The sequence below is a fragment of the Carassius gibelio genome, chromosome A9 (genome assembly GCF_023724105.1).
Source record: "Carassius gibelio isolate Cgi1373 ecotype wild population from Czech Republic chromosome A9, carGib1.2-hapl.c, whole genome shotgun sequence".
Taxonomy (NCBI): Eukaryota; Metazoa; Chordata; class Actinopteri; order Cypriniformes; family Cyprinidae; genus Carassius; species Carassius gibelio.
Window position 1 is genome coordinate 14,507,806 of NC_068379.1, and position 21,567 is coordinate 14,529,372.

Below are 21,567 nucleotides of genomic sequence, written 5' to 3' on the forward strand. Positions count from 1 at the left end.
TTAATAAGATGCTTGAATTTCATTGCATTTAAAAGAAAATATTAAAAAAAAAGTGCCCTTTTTGCTAGAACCTTTTTTTCTGAACTATTTTGTTCAGACAATTGTCAATGTGATTTTTAGTGGCCATTTGAAGTCATTTCTCCTCAAATTCACACTGATGTTCATTACATTAACTATGATTATGATGCTGTATGTTGTTTTATCATAAAAATTTAATTTTAGTTGTGAAATGTTTTACTGTTTTACTGCATGTGCTGTCTTTTTTAAATAAACTAAATAAAATAAAGATAAATATATTGTTACAGTAAAAATATTAGCATCTCAAGCACAACCGTTCACAGAATGTCTTCTGTTCTGTAATCGTCACACACACACACACACACACACACACACACTGTTGCAGATGAGAGCAGTTATCAAATATATCGAAACTACTCTATATTTTAAATATTGGTGACATTTATGGTTTTGTATTAGAGATTGGCACAGTTTCAAATATATTTCAAATAAATATGCGTAAAAAAAACTTTATGGACTGGGCTGCACATTTTCTGACTATTTCATCAGTCATAAAAATGTCACGGTGAGTCGGTGATAACAAAACTGTGATTGGAGCAAGAGCTCCATCAAACGCGGTTGTATTTTTCTTTTATTCAACTCTCACAATGTGAAAAAGACATCAGACTTTGGTCACCGGATTTAATCAATAATTGTTTCTCCAATCAAATTCTCTCCAGGTTTTTTTCCCCCACGTGAGGACAGTTTGGTCCACTGGATGGAGCCCGTCTAATGTTTGTATCTCAGGGAGGAATGGAGGCGTGTCTTTACTGTAAACATGAGTCAGGAAGAACTCCTTAAACTCTTCAGTGCAGATTATTTACGCCTTCTTTAACAGTATTTTCTTCAAATCTAAACTTTTCACTCGACTCTGACTTTGTCCTCGGTAAGATGTTCTTCTGTCTGATAATGACATGACAACATTAGCGAGAGAAATACTGCAGCTGGATTTGGATTATTATTGTCTGTTTAACTACTTTCTATCAGCAGAAAGATTGTAACTTGAGAAATGTAACATGTTTTAAGCGTGTGTCAGTATAAATAATGTGCATAAATCTGATTTGTTTAATGAATAGTCCATGAGTTTACTCGAGTGTTTCTGTTGATACTTACTAATAGAAAACATATTATTTTTGTAGTTTTCCAGTGATCTATGTTTACTGTAGGATTCATTGCAGTTTTTTTTTTTTTTTTTTGTCTTTCTATCGCTTTTCTCTACATCTGCAGATACTGCTGGCACCATGACAGTGTTTGAAAACTGTACTGTGGTGTTAGATGTCAAAAATCTGCCTTTTAAAGAGAAGAATAAACTGAGACTAGCTCTTCTGGAGAATGGAGGAAACATCTCATATGTCATCAACAAAGAGGTGTCTGTTCATTTTTACTGTTACGCAACATCTTTCTTTTTTTTGTGTTATCAAAACTAAAAGAGCAGCTACTCTGAGAGTTTGTTTACGCGTAGATAAAGAGTTGGGTTTTAAATGACATTTACACTATTTACAAACATTTGGTTTGTTGAACCCTCTGATACTATTCAATAAAAATAGTTAAAAATACAACAGCAACATTTAAAATCCAGAGACTAGATGCATATTATTGCCAGCCGCTGAGAACAATTGTTTTTTTTACTTCTGGTGAAGTAAAGTGATGAATTAACTACTCTAATGCTTGACTAATTTTATGTTGTAATGTAGATGTAGCTGAATTTTATGCTTTACTGTATAATGCGTAAAGTATGTAACAAGTGTTCTTTGGTCCTATTGAGTCACTAAAGAGCTTTAGTGAATCTTCTGACCTACGTTTATCTCCTCCAGTGCTCTTTTGTAATCACTAGCAGTGTGAATGACCTGAGCAGTAACCGGCAGCGCAGCATCCAGAAGCTCCAGATCCCAGTGGTCGGGACGCAGTATGTGTGGAGCTGTCTGGACCAAGGGCATCTCCTGCCTTTGACGGTGCATGATTTGGCCCCACAGCTGGCGTATCCCGGCTCTCAATTCCTTCCCCGTTCAGGTAGGACTTTCTTTTTCCTCGTTTAAGTAATTCTCTTCTTTCTTTGTTAAAACAGATGTTTGTCTCGAGTGATACTGTAAGATTTACTTACATCAGATGTTAAAAGAGGTGGATTGACAGATGGGAGTGTCACAACCAGATTAGATTTATTTGCTCACAGTGGGTGTGTGTTTTTCTGTATTTGTGTATGTTTCTGCTTGTGTTGCAGTGCATTTTTGTTGAGAAATGTATTTGATGTTATATTTGGGTTATAAAAGTGAGATTTAACAATTTATCTCTATTGCAAGGTTGAGCTAATGTTTTTTTTCACTATAAAGAGGTAAAAGAGTCGACAAACAAACTAGAAAAAGAGAAGTTCAAAGGTCACACTGAAATCACAAAGACTGAGCTTGAGAAGGGTGGACCCCGTCCTGACAGGTTCAGGTGCGCTCTTGTTTTTTTGTCAGTCTCAGAGTTCATTCAACTTTTTTATCAGTTTCAACAGCACTTGTCCTGTTAAGATGTGCTTTTTTACCTGACTGTATCTTTTTATTTACTCAATGCAGAGTTTATAAAGAAGGCGACCATGGCCTGCCTGAATTTCCTTCTTATTTTCAAGTAGCCAAGTATTCGGTTTTTGAGAGGGTGAGTGAGCATCAGTCACATTAACATTATTAGTGGACATCAGGGGAGAAAATAACATAAATAAATAAAAGGTATGATGAGCCTTCAGCACTGCACCACTGTTTGAAAGTGTTTTCATGTCTGCAAGTGTTGGATTGTGTGTTGCAGGTCAAACCCAAGGCTTTGTCTGTTTTGGAGCTGCAGAGTGCCAAAGGCCGAGCAGGCCAGCAGTATCGTGTGTTGTGTTCAGTCTTGCGTGAAGCTGAGGTTTGGTGATCCTGAATGTTGTTTAAAATTCACCTTGTTATGATTGGAGTCACAGATGGTGCTGGAGATGCTGAATTTGTCTTGTGATGACTGTGATGGGTTTCTCTCACTATAGACTGCCGTGGTTCAAGACAAGCTTGTGTTCTGCGTGACGTCTGAAGATGCAGTGGAAGCATATCTGCAGCTGATGAAGGAGATGGAGACAGAGGGATTCACAAAGACACACACACTTCCCTCTGAGGTTGAGCGCTTGGCATCCTACAGCCTGCAGCAGGTTAAATAAACACAACGCAGATCTGATTTTATTCATTTGATATGTGTATAACGTGTGTCTAATGTGAAATAATTGCTCACTCTTTTGATTGCAGCTGCTGTTGGAGGAGAAGCTGAACTGCAGCACATTATCACAGGAAGTTGGTGTCTTTGTGGAGCTGGTTTGGACTGAAGCTCTCGGGTCCCTTAATAACATCCTGACAGTCCCTGTCTCCAGAATCAGCCTCAATGATGTGAGAATGAGCTTAGATAACCACACACAGCTCAGTAAAGACGCTGTCAGGAGTGGTGTATGTCTAATGGCTCCTGCTGTGTTTATTGGCTCTGTGCTGTTGCAGGTGAGCAGGGTGGAGGGATTGTTACTGCAGGCACAAAAGACGGAGAAAGAGGATGAAGTCAAAGCCCTGCTGGAGGAGGTCAACACTCTTCTACCCCTCAGAATGATCGACCCTCCTTCCAAACACAAGCTTGTGTCTCAGAAACTAGACCTTTGTCAGGTATCACATACATCAATTATAGTATCAATTATTATATATACTTTAGGATCAGAGTGTAATGATGTACGCCAAGCCAGTTGAAAAATAGATAAATCATTACTGATTAACACACAGATTTAAAAGAAAAAGAAATAACTAATACAATGATTATCTAGTTTTAATAATAGTCAAATACTGAATGAAATTCCTATATACTTGAAGATTTTGGTAGATGAATTTGGATTTTTAAAAAGCAGTGCAGATTTGACCTTTTTCCTCTTTTATCTCTTCTGTGGTCTCCAGCTGATCAGAGATATTGTGAATGTCAGTGAGGCCACTCTGGGAATCCCCTCGGTCTCGTCTTTGGGAAAGTATCGAGCTCTGAGGTGCAGCATTGAGGTTGTTCCACCACAAAACCCTGAGTTTCATGTTGTCTCTCAACTGCTTCAGGACAGGTCAGCTTGATTGTGATGATTGTGGTCTGAATTTCAAACATGAATATATGTCAAAACACATCTTTAAATGATGGTGTTAATCTTGTATCCACTACAGGCCTGTTCAGATTCAGCAGATACTGCGTGTCAGCAGAGGGGTGGAGCTTCAGATGTTTAGGGAGGATTTAGGCAACATTAAACCCCTCCTCCACTCCACTAGTTCCAGCAGCTTTGTTGGAATACTGTCACGGTAAGAGCACATTCTTAAAAATAAAAAACTTTATTTACATGCAGTGACAAAACAACACACACCTGCAATGTGTCTGTCACATACTTTATATATGTGGAGCTGTAAGTGAAGACAGACAGTGCTTGTGGTTGAACCATGTTTCTTCTGGCTAATATTAAAAACTAAATAAATTATAATTAATGCTCTAGATGAATTTAAGTGTCCCACACACTTATGTACAACTGAACGTAATGTACAAATGAATGGTCATACATTTTGAGATTTGCTAAAGATGACGTTAACCAGTGTTATTAAATCGTTATTATTATTTTTTTTTATATATTAACTTCACTGAATTTTGGCAAGTTAATCTCAATTTAACAATCAAGAAAATGAGGAATACAAAAAAATAAATAATACAATAGACCAATCATGAAAAAAAAATATTAATAAAATATAATATTTGATTATACATTGAGCGAAAGTTACTAAGTTACTAATTTACAAAGTTACTTTTTGTAAAGTCTATTCAGTTTTTTCTTTTAAAGTCTTTTATTTTTTCATTTTTTAGCTTTTCTGAGAAAACGGTTGATATAAATATGATTAATTGTCATTTGATCAGCATATGGTGTAATTAATTGAATATATATTTTCAAACCTTCTTTATAGAGGTCTGCTGCTGCCCAGGGTTGGAGTTGAACAGCATGGGATCGAGAGAACGGATATCGGTAATCTTGGAGGAGGAATCTACTTCAGTGACTCTCTAAAGTCAGTTATCTTTAGCATTACTCATCTCTTCATGTAACAGATTAATAAATAATATGAATCACTTTAATGACAGCTGGAGATTTTATCCAGTCAGTAAGTTTGTTCTCTGTGTTAAAGGACTAGTGTGAAATACTCCAAGCCCAGTGTAACTGACGGCTCTCGGCTGCTGTTGGTGTGTGAAGTGGCGTTGGGTCGGTGTAAGGACCTGCTGAAGAAAGACACCACTTTGACTTGCGCTCCTGACGGCTGTCACAGTGTACACGGAGTCCGCCGCTCTCCCAGCAGACTCTCTGACTTTGAGGTGCTTTTCTTACTCATTTTCTGTGAACTTAAATATTCTGCTTGTGTTTTGGGATCTGATGTGACCCTTGCGTTTGTGTTTTTATATTTGACAGGATGATGAGTTTGTCGTCTATAACACAGAGCAGATCAGAATGAAGTATGTGGTCCAGTACAGTCTGGAGGGGGACGAGTTAAAAGAGTTCCAGCCTCATATTAACACTCAGCTCATGCAGATCACGGACACAACCGCTGATATCTGTGAGTAACATCCGTGAACAGGACATGCTGAGAGAGACCAGCTTTTATATTTGGAGGAATTAGGACTCCTTGGTGCCAGCATGGTGCCAGGATCAAATTAATAAATTACAATATATTTGCTTGATATTTGCTAAAGGAAAGCAAACTATTTTAGAAAAGAGTATTAAATAATAACATTTAACTGCTGCTCTGTAAAAGTGAATGCTGTAATATTTGTTGCTATATTAAGTCCTACCTCTCAGATAGATCCTTCAGGGTGTCTTGGAGGGGTGAAGTTTCTAAGTCACAACTTCTTGCTACTGGGGTTCCTCAAGGCTCAGTACTTGGACCACTTCTCTTCTCCATCTACATGACGTCATCATGATCTGTCATTTAGAAGAATGGCTTTTCCTATCACTGCTAAGCTGATGACACTTAACTGTACTTCTCATTTCAACCAGATGATCCGACGGTAGCTGCTCACATTGCAGCCTGTCTGAGTGACATTTTTAGCTGGATGAAAGACCATCAACTTCAGCTTAACCTTACTAAGACAGAACTGCTGGTGGTTCTAGCAAACTCATCGTTTCATCACAACTACTCTATACAGCTGGGTTCGTTAACCATAACTCCAGGACAGCCAGAAACCTAGTTGTAATCAATCATTAAGCTTAACAGACCATATTGCTACAACGACCCGGTCCTGCAAATTTGCCCTATATAACATTAGGAAGATTAGACCCTTCCTGTCAGAGCAAGCTACACAACTTCTTGTCCAAGCTCTTGTTCTCTCCAGACTGCACTATTGTAATGCCCTCCTGTGCTCTACACTTTGGATAAAAGTAACTAAGTCGCTTTGGATAAAAGCAGTAGTTTTGTGTGATTGTGTGTTTTTAGTGTCCAGTGATGGTGAGGGTTTGGAGTCCACTAAGAATCCTCTAGAGGAGATGAACGCAGGTTTGCTGGACAGCAGTGGTCAGAAACTTCCTCTGCAGGCTGTCAATGTGAAGTGCAAGCTGATGGACCTGCTGTGTCAGGTATGATGCTACAGCAGTGGACTGCGGTGTGGAATTTAAAAGAAATGTTGAGAAATGAGCGAGATAAAGGACTTCTTTCACATATAGAAGTACAAAATGGGTAATCAAGCCTAATAAACTGAAACTAGAACAAGGCAGGGACTACTGGAAAAAAAAGACATGGGAAGAAATAAGAAGCAACAGAATTAACAAACTAAAAGACAGATAATGAAATTCCATGTAGACCAGAACAATGAATTATAATTTCAAATCACAACCCTAACTTTGTCTCCACTTTTACCAGGTCATCATTTTTCAGACCTACACAAACCAGAGTGCTGTTCCCATTGAAGCAAAGTATGTCTTTCCACTGGAGGAGACGGCAGCAGTGTGTGGATTTGAAGCCTTTATCAATGGAAAACACGTCATTGGAAAGGTGCAAATCATTCAGAATTTATCAAATAAATTCTCTGCTTTTTAACCTCTTTCTCATCAATTTTTTATGGATCTTTTTTTTCCTGTAGGTAAAGGAAAAAGAGCAGGCTCGTAAGGAGTACAAGCAAGCCATAGAGAAAGGCCATGGAGCCTACCTGATGGACCAGGATGCACCTGTGAGTTACTGTAACTGATCCGGAGCTGACGTATGTGTGAAAATGTATCAGAAAGTTTCTTTAAGGTCATGTGTTTCTGTGAGACAGGATGTATTTACTATCAGTGTGGGGAATCTTCCTCCTGGAGCCACAGTTCTGATCAAAGTGACGTTCATCACTGAGCTGCTGGTCAGATCAGGCTCTATAATCTTCTCACTGTCCGGCAGCGTGGCACCATGGCAACAGAGCGCCGCCCTTAATCAGACAACTCAGGTATGATGGGCCTTTGTCACTCTGTTTAAAATCCTGTTTGGCCTGATGATTGTTGCAGTGTTTTGACTGACAGTTGTGTTGCATTTCAGGCAACTGTTGAAAAGATTGGTGTGACGGAGCTTCAGTCAGAGGGGTGAGAATCTCAAACGCTGGAGAAATCACAGAGAAATTCACTAAAGATTCACTAAAACTGCATCTGCTGAGGAGTAACAACATAGAAGACAATTATTTAATGTAGCATGTCACATCATTTAACATAATTTAACACTTAACCTTTAACATTTATAACATCATGCTTTATATACAGTAGCACCTGGTCTAGTTGAACTGTGGATGGTCACTAAATAAGGCACAGGGTTGTTGTAACTCTCTTTGATTTGTTCCCTCTCTCTTTCTTCAGAGAGTTTTCTCTGTCTATGTCGATTGAAATGCCTTATGAGATCATCAACTTGAGCTCTTCACACCGCATCAAAACCAAGGTTATTAATTTGACTAAATACTGTATTTTCTGAAGTAAAAGAAACAATCATTTGTGACCCATATTAACAGTTTTAGTGTTTTCTCCACTCAGAGGACAGACTGTAAGGCAGTGATCAGCACGTTACCGGGACAGACTCTGGGATCTGAAGGGTTACAGGTGTCCTTCAGTCTTTCTAATATCCACATGCCCAGGATGTGGGTCGAGAACCATCCGGATAAAGAGAGTCAGGTAAAGAAATATGATTTTAATCTGTTTTTCTGTGTCTTGGATATTTATCAGCATATTGCAGACAAAAATCTTACGCAGCGTGACAATAATGAAGACTGATTCTGATCTGATCTCTGCAGGCCTGCATGCTGGTGTTTTATCCTGACTTTAAGTCAATCGGGGTGTCCAGCTCTGGAGGTCCGTCCAGTGTGAGCGATGTGGTCATTCTACTGGACTCCTCCAAGTCCATGCGGGGAGACGCCATGCTAAACGCTCGCAGGATTGCCCTTCAAGTCCTCAAATCTCTGGATCACTCACTGAAGATCAACATCATCTCTTTCAGCACTGGTTAGTGCTCACTGAAACTATCTGATTTTGTTTTATCAAGCATCACATTGACATTTTCATTTCTCTATTATTCTTGTGATCAGAGTGAAGCATTGTGGGTAAATGTGTGTTTTTACAGATTACAAGGAAGCGTTTCCTGCACCATTGCCTTTATTTGAGGCATCTGAAGCAGCCAGAAAATTTATTATGGTGAGGAATGTTTAAAAATGGTTAAAGATGGTTCTGAATCTCAGTTCCTTTGCGTCTCATTGCATTTTCCCTCTCTTCAGTCGTGTAGCGGCTCTGGTGGCAGCACTGATCTGTGGCGGCCTCTCCGGATCCTGAGTCTGCTGCCTCCCTGCCGGGGCGTGAGGAACATCCTGCTGCTCTCTGATGGACATGTTCAGAACCAGCCTCTGACCCTACAGCTGGTCCGAGAAAACTCCTGCCACACGCGCCTCTTCACCTGCGGACTCAGGTCTGCCTTTAAACAAATCCCTTTATTTTTCTCCTTCACTTCCAATGAATTTCTGAACCTGCAGTTTGATTGTGTTTGTGTTTGTCTAGCTTGACAGCCAATCGTCATATGCTCAGAGCTTTGGCTCAGGCAGGTGGAGGAACATATGAATTTTTTGACACAAAGATGAAACACACTTGGACAGAGAAGGTGAGTAACGCTCTTTATTTGTTTAGTTTTCTTATAACTTAAAAGGAAAGATAAACTTTGCAATATGGGCCAGTCTGAGGCTTGAATTGAAGAGATTTGTGGGTAATTTCAGGTGCGTGCTCAGGTTGAGCGTATGGAGTCTCCAGGCTGCAGATCAGTGGCAGTGAAGTGGCAGCAGTTTAGTCCCACAGCGCCCCGTCCTGTTCAAGCCCCTTCACAGCTTCACGCCCTCTTCAGTGACTGTCACTCTCTGGTGTACGGCTTTGTGCCACACTGCACTCAGGTACACAGACTGTACTGTTATATTAGTGCATATAAGTAAAGATGATTAAATATTCTTCTTTGTGTTAATTTATGGACAAGCAGTATGGAAACACCTTGATTATTTAAATTAGAAATAATGTACAGCTGTATAAATAATAAAATCTTAAATCTAAATCTCAATTGTCATTTCAATCAATATACTGTATGTAATACACTATAAAGACTGATTTAAACAGCTATTTGTGTGTTCATTCATTGCTTTGAATTGTGTAATATTTACTCGTTTAGGCCACACTGTTTGGTGATTTGAGTGGACAAGAGATCAAAACCATGGTTTCCACCACAGAACTACAAAAGACAAAAGGAACTGTGAGTCAGCATTTAATACTTCATATAATCTGAAAACATCATCAGTTATTTATCAGGAGTTAGAAGTGTGTGTGTGTGTGTGTGTGTGTGTGTGTGTGTGTGTGTAGTTCCTTCACAAGTTAACAGCAAGAGCGATCATCAGAGACTATGAAGATGGCATACTAGGCAACAGTGAGGCAGAACACGAGGTACAATATTTGGCTACATAATGGTCATTTTTTTTATAACTGTCAGATTTTCTAACAGAAGAACTTGACTTGCTGTCTTTTTTCTCTTTTCTATCAGGGGAAGAAAGCAGAGCTGAAGTCCTACATCATTGAGCTCAGTAAAGAGTTCTCCATCTTGTCCCAGTTCACAAGTTTTGTCGCCATTGAAGAGAGGGTACGATTACTGCTAATTTAAGGATTATGTGTTCAGATCATTCCTTGAACATATACAGTATACAATCTAAAAATGAACGACAACAATATTTTTACATATTTATTTAGAAATTCACCCAAAAAAGGTTTATGCACAATCCAATTAAATATTTATAATCAAAATATATTATTTCAACAAAATGTTAATGAAAATGTTGTTTATAAATAAATAATTTAAAATTAAAACAGAATAAAAAGATCCGTGCACAATGAGAATTGCATTTTCTGACTTATGACACTAAATGGCCAAGAGGGGGAAATGTATTACCAATGCTGATAAATAAAAAATACCAATATTGTTTTGGCCTTGACGATGTCACTCAACTTCTACTAAAGTGTGAAATATAAAAATCAAACTGAATGACTTCTGTAACCTCAGTTGCTCTTTGCAGGACCAGAATGAGCTTGACACTGGATTCACAGATATTCCTAAAATCATATCAGAAGAGGATGTGGATATTTTACCATACATGGGCTGGACTGAAGAGAAGCCGAAAGATGTAAGGGTAACAACAAAATGGTCTTTTACAACTTTTGTCATATAAATGTAGCACCATGTAATGTATTCACAACAATGCATTAAATTATTATTATTATTATTTTTTTTTTTCAGATGGAATCAGAGGAATTGTCCAGTAGTAGCTCCTCCTATAATTATTTGCATGGGGATTACATGGAAGAATGCATTTTGAATGAAATATCTTATGAAATTGATTATTGTGAAATGGAGGAGGCTGTGGGATCTAGTGATTATTTTCTAGAAGGGTCGGCAGAGCCTTACAGTGGCCTTGCCATCGCAGGTGATCTCTGTTGTTTAACTGCTCCAGAGCCTCCCTATAGCTGGGCTGCCACTCCGACCTTTAAGTCCATTTCTTCCTCCATGAGTGACAGGCCTCCCCTTCACGCTGCCGTAATGCCTGCTTGTTATTCCTCCATGAGTGACGAGCGTCCCTTTTACGAAACTGCCTCGGTGCCTAATTTCCATCAGTATTCTCATATATCTGCATCATCAGATTATTTGTCCAGAGATGACAGCGTTCCTCCTGTTGGTCCCAGTGTGCAAAGTACTAGATCCATATGTGAAAGTCGTCCCATTTTAAATGCCAGCAGTGCACATGTCATACAGTTTGCAGGTTCTCCTGATTCTACTCCTCTTGATTTCACACGGTCCATGTTCAGGACCCCCCCGTCACCTTCTCCTCCTCCTCCTCCAAGCTTGATAGCTGCTGTCCGCTCAAATTCTTCTCAGTTGCACTTTCCCCCTACATTTAGAGACTCCAGAAGAACCCCCAGTCTTTTGAGTGAGTCTCTGAATTGGTGTTGCTCATCAGATGAAGATTTCTTTGAAGCACCTCCTCAACAACAAGCACAACAGCAACAAGAAGTGATGCTAGAGGCGGAACTAAGGAAGAAACTGATATGTATTAATTCTCTGAGTTCTGCGCCTGGTAAGTTGACTCTGATTGATGAGGCTGATGGGGTTTCCTCTGTGATCATTGTTCAGATGGATTAAAACATTTTCCATTCTTTGTGCCATTTCTCATGAAGCTGCAGACAGTTTCTCTCTCGAGTTTGACACTTCTCGATATTGGAAAAAAAAAACAATGACTTGCTGGGCACAACGTTTTTCACAACCTCAAGACACTTTGTCAAAACTGAGAAGGAAATCTGACACAGTGGCCTGGAATGAGCTGTTTGACCTTCAGCATGAGGTGTTTACACATGATTTAAAACACTAGATTATATACAGTATGTCAATGTTTTAGGGGATTTAAACATATGCGTTGTGTTTGGATACAGGATGGATACTGGGAGTGCACTGACAGGCTGAGCAGCTTCCTCAACCTGGACATAGACTTTTTTGCCAATGTCTTCCTTAAGGAGAAAGGCATCCGTTCTTTTGGTGAGATTTTTTTCATGCTTGTTTCTGGTCTGGTCCATACTGACTGACACGTAAAGCAACCAATCACAGTTTGTTCATATGTGGCATGTAGGTGCCATATGTACCTTGTGAGCACAACTGTTTCCAGACAGACTGAGAAAAACATCTGTGCCTTTACTGTGTAACACCATCCAATCATAGTAAAGCTCTCTAGACTGAGAAAGTGCTTTCCTGTTTAAAGTGCAATATGCATCAGGCTGAACCTGAATATAGTTTCAAATAATCTAATCTTTATTTTCGGGGCTCAGTTTGTCAGTGTGAATCAGTTAATCAGTCAGATGTTTTGTGTGTCAGGTGTGAAGGCTCATGCTGACATTCTGAGGCTGGTGGCGACTCTGCTGGTGCTGCAGCTGATCCGGGTGAAGAAGCTGGCAGTGGGACAGCTGCTCGAGTCTCTCCTCCGGCTGAAAGAGTCCCAGGAGCCCAGGTACCAGCTCACGTCCTCATGCAGCGCAGTGATTTACTCTTGTATTTTTGGATCCATGACTTTGTACTCTTCTCCATTCAGACCGATGTACTGGGAAGCAGTGAAGAGGGCCGTGGACTGGGCCTGCCGGACAGACAGACAGTATCCGTGTGTGTGTAGCAGGCTGGAGATCGGCTGGGATTGGGAATCATCTACACGTCAACTACTGGGCTGTGATTCTCCACACCCATATTCCCCACTCAGACCTATTCTGGAGAGACGTACAGGTGTATCAGTCATGTAGAAACTGGACAGACACTGCAAGTTTCTGCTTCACTTTGCTGTTTGCCTAAGAAGAAAATAAAAACTTTATAGCCTTAAATTGGCTCAAATATATATTCGGACACTTCAGTCACACTTAAAATGTCTGAATTTCTTTGCAAAATACAAATCCAAGTGTCATTTACAAATAAATGATGCAAAACTAACTTAACTTTTCTGGAAGGTTCACACAGATATTGTAGAAGAACAATTAACAGCTGTAGTTCACCACATTATTACACACTATGAACTTAATGAAATAGAAAGATAAATCCTTTTATGTTTAAACTGTGTGTGTTTTTTAAGTATATGTATAGACGTTCAGTCATTAAGTTTGGAGACGTAAAAATTACTTTCAGACTTGCTGGTAAACTTCTTGAAATGCATTCATGGCTATATGATCTGATGCAGACTGTAATTTAATGGTCTTTGTAGAGTTTAATAAAGCAATTTTTCTGAAGTTTACATTATTATTATTTTGTAACAGTATAACTGTATAACCATACACCAAGTAGGCCTGATCACTGTTTTTATTAGCTTTATTTTTGTGTTTTAGTTATTTCAGTATACAAAGTTAAACTAAATGTAAAGGAGAAATGTTGCTTTGGAAAAAACAGCCAAAATACAAAGTCTTTTATGTTTTACTTCATTACAGTTTATTTGAATTTTTTATTTGAATTTTAGTTTCAGTTTTGGTTTTAGTTATCTATATAATAACCCTGATGGTAATAAATGAACATGCATTTGGATTTGGATTGTTGTATATATTGATTGTATGAACTTTTCATTGAACAAAAAAAGTAAAAAAAATGACATTCACAAGTATTGTACATTTTTACAGTAAATATACAGTGACTCATGGACATAAACAGACAGTTATTAATCACATAATATCCTACAGTACATCTTCACAATTATACAGTAGGAATTACTTTGTAGAGACACTTGCAATCACTTATTCAGCATCTGTGCCCTGCCACTGAAACAGAAAATATCAGCGTACGTTCAGACAGAACCGTTCTCAATGCTTGGGTCACTTTTTGAAAACTCTTCACACAGTTCTCCTAACCAACTTTTAGTTGGCACAGCACTTAAATTAACAATCAAAATACACTAAAACTATCAAAACATTTTTTACATATGTTAAATCTGTAAGTGACTGAGAGCACACATACAGTACATCACACGGACAAGTCTATTTGATGTCTACGTTTACATCATATATATCAGATGTCTTTAAAATATTTTTGATTTAGAATGTAAAACACATCTTAGAGATGTCTGTGAGATGTTTATTCACAGCAGATGCTTTCCAGATGAAGCAGTCATGTGCTATTTTCATGATATGAACTTTTCCATTAGAATTCACTTAAAGCATTTTGTGCAAAAGCAATGGAAAATGATCCACCATTTAACCAACATAAACTGATGTTGTGTGAGAATTCTGAAAACGTGACCTACATCTTTAAAAACTGGTAGTGATTAAAGAAAACTGTAATTTGTATTTATTAGTACCACAAAATTCAGAATACTAATTTTTTTTTGGATTGAGAAGATGATCTTCATGAGAATTGAATTCAGACTGGCATTCAAGTGATATAGTTCTGTTCATCGTTTATGTCATTAAGAAGCTTTTCATCATAGAAATTTGATCGAGATATTTTAGACCAAGCTTCAGTAGCCTTTTCCTTTATTTGTTCGTTTTCTTTGTGTCTAAGCTCATTATTTTCAATATCACAAATATGATTCGAGCATATTCTTTCTGCTCTCTTTTTGGCTATTTGTCGCAATCTTTCATCCAAATGTTTATCTGTTTCCTCAGACAGGAGCTCCTCGTAGCGCATCTCGTAGTATGGTTTTACTTTGCAGATCTTGTTATAGCAGTTCTTCCGACATTCAGAGCTACAGATCTCGCAACAGCATTTCTTTAAACACCTACAAGAAATACTTTCACAGCATATCCCAATCTTGGTGTTTGATGTCAGCCACCATCCAAAGAATCCAACAGCTATGCAGATGTAACCGCAAAACTGCAAAATATATTTGATAAATCAGTTATAATAATTATGCTTAAATCTTGAACTAAATCTCTACACCTGTCACGGGTCTGAAATTAACGGGGGCTTTAGGAAAAAATACCACCAAATTGGACAAAAATGATCCGGTAGTCCACAATTAAACCAAATCTATTACGACTGTTGCAAAAAAAAGTGAAAATGAAGTGTTGACTGCGGAAATTACATTTAGATAGGCTATTATAAAGCTTCATATTTCTTTTTAGGCGTTTTACAGCGTGGCTCATTATAAACAATCACACATGATTCTGTTGAGTTTATGAATGCAATGACCAATCAGAACTGTTCTGATGAGACTGTTTTTGTTTTCTCTTCATAAACAGCAAAGTGCATAATGTAGCTACGTACGTGATTCTTTGCTCGCTTTTGGTATATAATTTAAATAACCATTAAATTTAAACAAAATAATAATAAAATAAATCATATAATATAATTAAATATGGCAATCATCAGTTAAAACAAACTGCAACAGTCCAAACATGATAATTTTTTACATCAGCTACTAGAAAGCAGTCTAAGAACGGAACAAAGTAGGCTCCTTACCTGTGACCAGTTTTTGTAGATTGTAATAGTGCTCTTTTCTTGAAGAGTGAGATCTGAGTCCTTCTTGCATGGAATTTCACGCAGTGTGTCATTATGTTTGGTTATCATACAGAGAAACAAGTCTCCATCTAAGAGAACAAATCCCCCCCAGAAGAGAGCGATTCCAAGAAGCTGGAGGATTTGTGGACAAAGACCGTGGAGACAGGCTGCACAAACTTTTGTTTTGGTTTGTTTCATTATTTTTAAAATAAAGAACAATATCAGAGGAACGAGCGCAAGGTAAAATATCACATTAACATGAATCTCAGGTGTGCAGGAGCACGAAAACTGAGAATTAAAGATGTACTGAAAAATGTAAATCATTATAAAAACTAGAAATACATTCGCAGCCTGTGACAGCATCACACGCATTTTGTCTGGAATATCGGAAAAAAGATGCGGCATTGTAGATCAGCTGAAGCTCAGATGCAGAGGTTCAACACAGCTGTTTCCTCTCTCGTGAAGTCTTGACTGAGTCCTCAATTTGTCCTTTCTCAGGATGGTTTTAAATGGTCTAGTTTTACCACAACAATTGGTTCCTCTTTGGAAATTTGAAAGTGGCATAGATGTGGGAATTTGTTCCAAAAAATGCAGCGTGTTATGGTTTCAGTATGAGCTTTTGAAGGATTTCATGGACAGCTCATGATATGTATGCAACTTCAATGACAGTGTATTCTTTCTTTCTTTCTCTTTCTTTCTGTCTTTCTTTCTTTTATTAACATAATGAAAATAAAAAGGAGATGAAATACCTATAAATATATATTTATGCCAGAATGTTCCGAAATAAATACTTAAAATTTCCATTATGCATCCAGGTCAATCTCCCAGTTTTTGTGAATATTATACAATTTCACAACATAAATGTCCTGGAGTATTTCATAAATTGGTCCAGTTATTCAGTACAATCTGATTTATTATTTGCATCAAAAGGGATATTGACTTATTCAAACTTCCTCTTTCATTTATCTTTTGCAGATACGTTTGCTGTAAATGAACAGATATTTGTAAAATGATTTTGATACTACCCTGAAAAAAGGGTGTAAGACTTACTTTCAAACAATTTTCACACAGAAATTGTTAGTACATTTGACAATTACAAAGAAAGGCAAATAACTTATTGGTCCAAAGGAAGCAGAACAAATTTTCTTGTAAAACCTAATAAGCGTTGCTTTATTTACAACTTCCAAAATAATCAAATAATCATCAAATGTGTCCCTTTTTCATTGCACATCTTACAAAGCCTTAACCATTTAGTTGTCCAAATTAAAAAACACTGTCATTAGCATTTCAGGATGCTGTGTAAAATCTTAATATCATGCTCTTAAACCAATCACTTCATGGTCCTTTGTGTTCACTGTTTTATAAATCCTTCTATTTTTTTTTTTATGTTTTCAATTAGATATTTTTTTCCACAGAACATCACTGTGCTAAATGAATTCACCGACACAATCTTCATCTATTCTAAAAATCTGCTTTTGATCAGAATGATTTAATCATAGCCTGAACTCTTGATAAACCAGTTGCATGAGCCTACATACACATGTTCAGGCTCCTCTGTACATTTTTGTGAAAAGTGAAGTAAAACAGTATGAGTAAGTCACCTGATGTCTAAGTCCAAGACCACAATTGCAGCATATGTTTATTTTTTACCCACATACATTACTGTGCCAGCATGTGTTTTCCAGCTGGTATATAATTTCACAGAATCAAACCAATTTCCAAATAGTAACCTAATGAAATAGCCCATTATCAATTAGCACTTTCTCAAAATCTTAACCCTTTAGCCATTAAGGCATTTTTGCCTCCCTTTAGATGTTTTTTTTTTTCTGAGTTACATAAACAAAACTTCAAGACTGTGGCAAGGAAACTCAAAAAGTTAAGACCATATAATTTTTAATTTTTAACTTTCTGCATTTTTAGAAAAAAAAATTTCATTTGGACATTATCATGCTGATAAACAGCTGATAAAAAAAGTATAGGAAAAATCTGTGAGCTCGAGAGAAATTTTACATATCTGTCTCATTTGCTTTTAAACGAGTCATATGATGCAATGTCCTTTCACTTTGAAGTGTTAAAAATTCCTATAGTTGCAAAGACTAAAGTCTCAAAACCAAAGAGATATTCCTTATAAAAGTTCAGACTTGTCCACACCCTCTTAGTAAGTAAGTAAGTAATTAAGTAAAGCAAAGGAAGCATTACTTTGCCTTACTTTGGCAAAAAAAAAAAAAACAGTCTCCTCTTGGCCTAAATCAAAATCCTCCGACATTCTTCTTTACAAATCCTCTTTTGTACTTCTAATTAGTGACAGTTGTTTTGATCTCTCTCCTGCACTTCCACATTTGTCATTTCTCAGCAGTGCATGTGCAAAGCCGACCTAATATTCGTTTGTAAGAAGAAAGTCATATACACCTTGTCAGGTTCTTGGTAAGGGAGGAACTCAGGTGCAGACAGGGATTCTCAAACAAGGGGTTTATTTACAAAAAGGGGAAAATAAAAACCCACGAGGGGGAAAACAGGACTAGGGCAGATACAACAAATACTAAACAGGACTGATCAGACAAGGTAAACAAAGACTCAAAACTAGAGAACACTAACTACAAATAACACTCACGGTTATACAGGGACTTCAGAGGTACAATCACAAGTGTAGAACACATAAGTAGTACACATCTGAGAAACACAATGAACCGACGCAGGACAGAGCACACTAGGAGATCTAAATAGGGGGAACAATTAAGACACGACAGGTGTTACAGATGGGACAATCACGACACGACTAGGATAACAAGGGGGGCGGGGCAAGGGAACGAGACAACACAAGCACATGGCCCAAAGACAAGGCCATGCGCTTGTACACAAAACACGGGTCTGTCATGATCCTGCCTCAAGACTAGGAAAAATCAAGGACACGAGGGCAGAATCATGACAGAACCCCTCCCTTAAGGAGCGGCTTCCAGACGCTCCTCAAGGGAACATCAAACACGGGACACGACTGACATGACAGACTGGGACACAGACACAAACCAACAGGACATGACAAATAACAACAAAGGCAAACATGAGTACACAACAGCAGGGTTGGGGTGACAAATCAAAAAAACAAACAGGGAAGGGGAGGGGGCGGGACCACAAAGTTCATGGGGGACAGACCAGGGCGGGTGGGTGGGGTAGGAATCCTAGGAGGACAGGACGAAGGCTGACGACGGGGGGTACGGGCAGGTCTGGGTGGTGAGGGGCGGGGAGGGTTCTCGGGATAACTGACAGGAGCAGACACAGGACGCGGGGCAACACTTACGGGACGCGGGGCAACATCAACAGGACGAGGGGCGACTACATCTACAGGACGAGGGGCGACTACATCTACAGGGCACGGGGAGACGACAGGACACGGGGATACAACATCAACGGGACACGGGGCCACATCAACGGGACACGGGGCCACATCAACGGGACACGGGGCCACATCAACGGGACACGGGGCCACATCAACGGGACACGGGGCCACATCAACGGGACACGGGGCCACATCAATGGGACACGGGGAGACAACGGCTGGACACGGGGAGACAACGGCTGGACACGGGGAGACAACGGCTGGACACTTAGGACTTCTGGGGACAGGGTCAGGGGACAAAACAGGACTGACGGGGACTTCTAAAATTTGGACAAGACGGGACAAATAATCAGAAAATGCTTTAGCAGCTAGGATAATAGGCAGCTCCTTATGGGATGAGACCGACTGTACAAGAGTCTTTGCTGCAGAGTCGGCCGCGGCTCTCTCCTCCGCTCTCACGACTGCAGCTCTCTTCTTTGCCGGCTCGGGCACGCTCACTGTTGCTGGCTCGGGCACGCTCACCGCTGCTGGCTCGGGCACGCCCACCGCTGCTGGCTCGGGCACGCCCACCGCTGCTGGCTCGGGCACGCCCACCGCTGCTGGCACGGGCACGCCAGCGCTCACCGCTGCTGGCTCGGGCACGCCCACCGCTGCTGGCTCGGGCACGCCCACCGCTGCTGGCTCGGGCACGCCCACCGCTGCTGGCACGGGCACGCCAGCGCTCACCGCTGCTGGCACGGGCACGCCAGCTCTCTCCGCTGCTGGCACGGGCACGCCAGCGCTCACCGCTGCTGGCACGGGCACGCCAGCTCTCTCCGCTGCTGGCACGGGCACGCCAGCGCTCACCGCTGCTGACTCAGGCACGCTCACCGCTGCTGACTCGGGAGGAGACAGGGTCACAGGACCGGCAGGCTCCTTCTTCTTCCTCTTCCTCCTCGGGCGCGGTGCAGAGGCTACAGCTGGGTCAGAGGCGGGTTGGGGGAGTTTGGTCTCGGACAGGGCAGACTCGGACGCCGAAGACTCTGAAGCCGACTCCCATGAAAACCGTCTCCCTCGTTTCATGGGGAGACTGCTGGCTGAGGAGGGCACCTCAGGACTCTGGGAGGGGCTTGCCTGACCCACCAGGGTTGCCACGGCCAGGACACGACCCTCCGGGATCGCCGGCAGCTGGGTAGGTGGGGACCTCTGGGGCTCCTCCTCTCGCCCGCTCACTCCGGAACGACCTCCCCTGGTCCCCCGGAACACCACAAGGCGAGAGCCCTCAAAACAATCTCGCTGGCTGGCTGATGCCATCCAGCATTGCCTCCTGTCTGCTGAGTTCCTTGGTGGTCGGTTCATTCTGTCAGGTTCTTGGTAAGGGAGGAACTCAGGTGCAGACAGGGATTCTCAAACAAGGGGTTTATTTACAAAAAGGGGAAAATAAAAACCCACGAGGGGGAAAACAGGACTAGGGCAGATACAACAAATACTAAACAGGACTGATCAGACAAGGTAAACAAAGACTCAAAACTAGAGAACACTAACTACAAATAACACTCACGGTTATACAGGGACTTCAGAGGTACAATCACAAGTGTAGAACACATAAGTAGTACACATCTGAGAAACACAATGAACCGACGCAGGACAGAGCACACTAGGAGATCTAAATAGGGGGAACAATTAAGACACGACAGGTGTTACAGATGGGACAATCACGACACGACTAGGATAACAAGGGGGGCGGGGCAAGGGAACGAGACAACACAAGCACATGGCCCAAAGACAAGGCCATGCGCTTGTACACAAAACACGGGTCTGTCATGATCCTGCCTCAAGACTAGGAAAAATCAAGGACACGAGGGCAGAATCATGACACACCTAGGATGACTTGAGGGTGAGTAATTCATGGTCTAATTTTCATTTTCATGTGAACTAACCCTATGAATTGAGCATTGCATTAGTTCAGGCAGGCCACGTCAGTCAAGCTCACATCAGCCGACAGACAGCTGTTCCTGACGTGTACCAATCCAGTTTTGACACCCACCACAAGCGGTCAATTAAAATTTCCATTCTTCAGCATCTCTTCCATCGCATTGCTGCTTGCAAATCAAACTGTTGCAGCATGTTTCAGAACATCTGAAATCCACATATAAGATAAGTGAATGCTCTTTTAATCCATATTGCTGTGTGTGTATGTTGCCTGGTCAGCTCGTTGTAAAAAAAAATGTAAAAATAAAATGATGTTAACAGATATGCATCAATTGCAGGAGGTAAATATTAAGCATATTTGCAGCAGCATTTACGCATCTGTGTTTATAGCAACACGCAGTCTAGAGAATGTAATCGCTCTGAGGACACGCTGATAGTAAGGCCATGGGAACAGGTTTAAATGAAACAAGCATTCTCGTGTAGTTGGCTTGGCAACAAGCCAACATACTGTTATGCTATTTAAACTTCTTCTTTTTCTTATTATTATTTTTCTGACAGAAATTCTGAACGCTACTCCTCCTAGGGCTTTAAAGCCACAAGCCCCAAACTCGGCAGACACCTGCGGGATAGAGCGGTGGTGTGTGCTATATCTTTTCAGACTGATCAGACTTAAAGTTTTTTTTTTATTAATTTTTAAATGTCAAAATTCATTACCCATAGACTTACATTGTCTGAGAAAAATTGCGC

At 40.2% G+C, this 21,567-nt stretch overlaps 1 protein-coding gene across 2 annotated transcripts; it reads left to right on the plus strand.

Annotated features, from left to right (window-relative positions):
* The first annotated feature begins 786 nt into the window (after window positions 1-786).
* LOC128019684 (protein mono-ADP-ribosyltransferase PARP4) lies at window positions 787-13,378 on the plus strand. Of its 2 annotated transcripts, none has more exons than XM_052605803.1 (35): window positions 787-943; window positions 1,285-1,424; window positions 1,872-2,067; window positions 2,385-2,490; window positions 2,613-2,691; window positions 2,839-2,937; window positions 3,053-3,211; window positions 3,306-3,443; window positions 3,549-3,707; window positions 3,990-4,141; window positions 4,239-4,370; window positions 5,019-5,117; window positions 5,235-5,418; window positions 5,513-5,657; window positions 6,534-6,673; window positions 6,957-7,088; window positions 7,177-7,263; window positions 7,351-7,515; window positions 7,605-7,648; window positions 7,916-7,994; window positions 8,087-8,224; window positions 8,344-8,551; window positions 8,670-8,740; window positions 8,821-9,008; window positions 9,098-9,197; window positions 9,310-9,480; window positions 9,750-9,830; window positions 9,938-10,018; window positions 10,116-10,211; window positions 10,642-10,749; window positions 10,863-11,697; window positions 11,798-11,961; window positions 12,050-12,152; window positions 12,486-12,618; window positions 12,700-13,378. In XM_052605803.1, exons 2-35 carry the CDS (start codon window positions 1,299-1,301, stop codon window positions 12,899-12,901), a joined length of 5,100 nt encoding a protein of 1,699 aa, XP_052461763.1. In that variant the 5' UTR covers window positions 787-943; window positions 1,285-1,298; the 3' UTR covers window positions 12,902-13,378. The 2 variants fall into 2 exon arrangements, with proteins under 2 accessions (XP_052461763.1, XP_052461762.1); XM_052605802.1 differs by having other exon boundaries at window positions 808-943; window positions 10,642-10,755.
* Window positions 13,379-21,567: the final 8,189 nt, after the last annotated feature.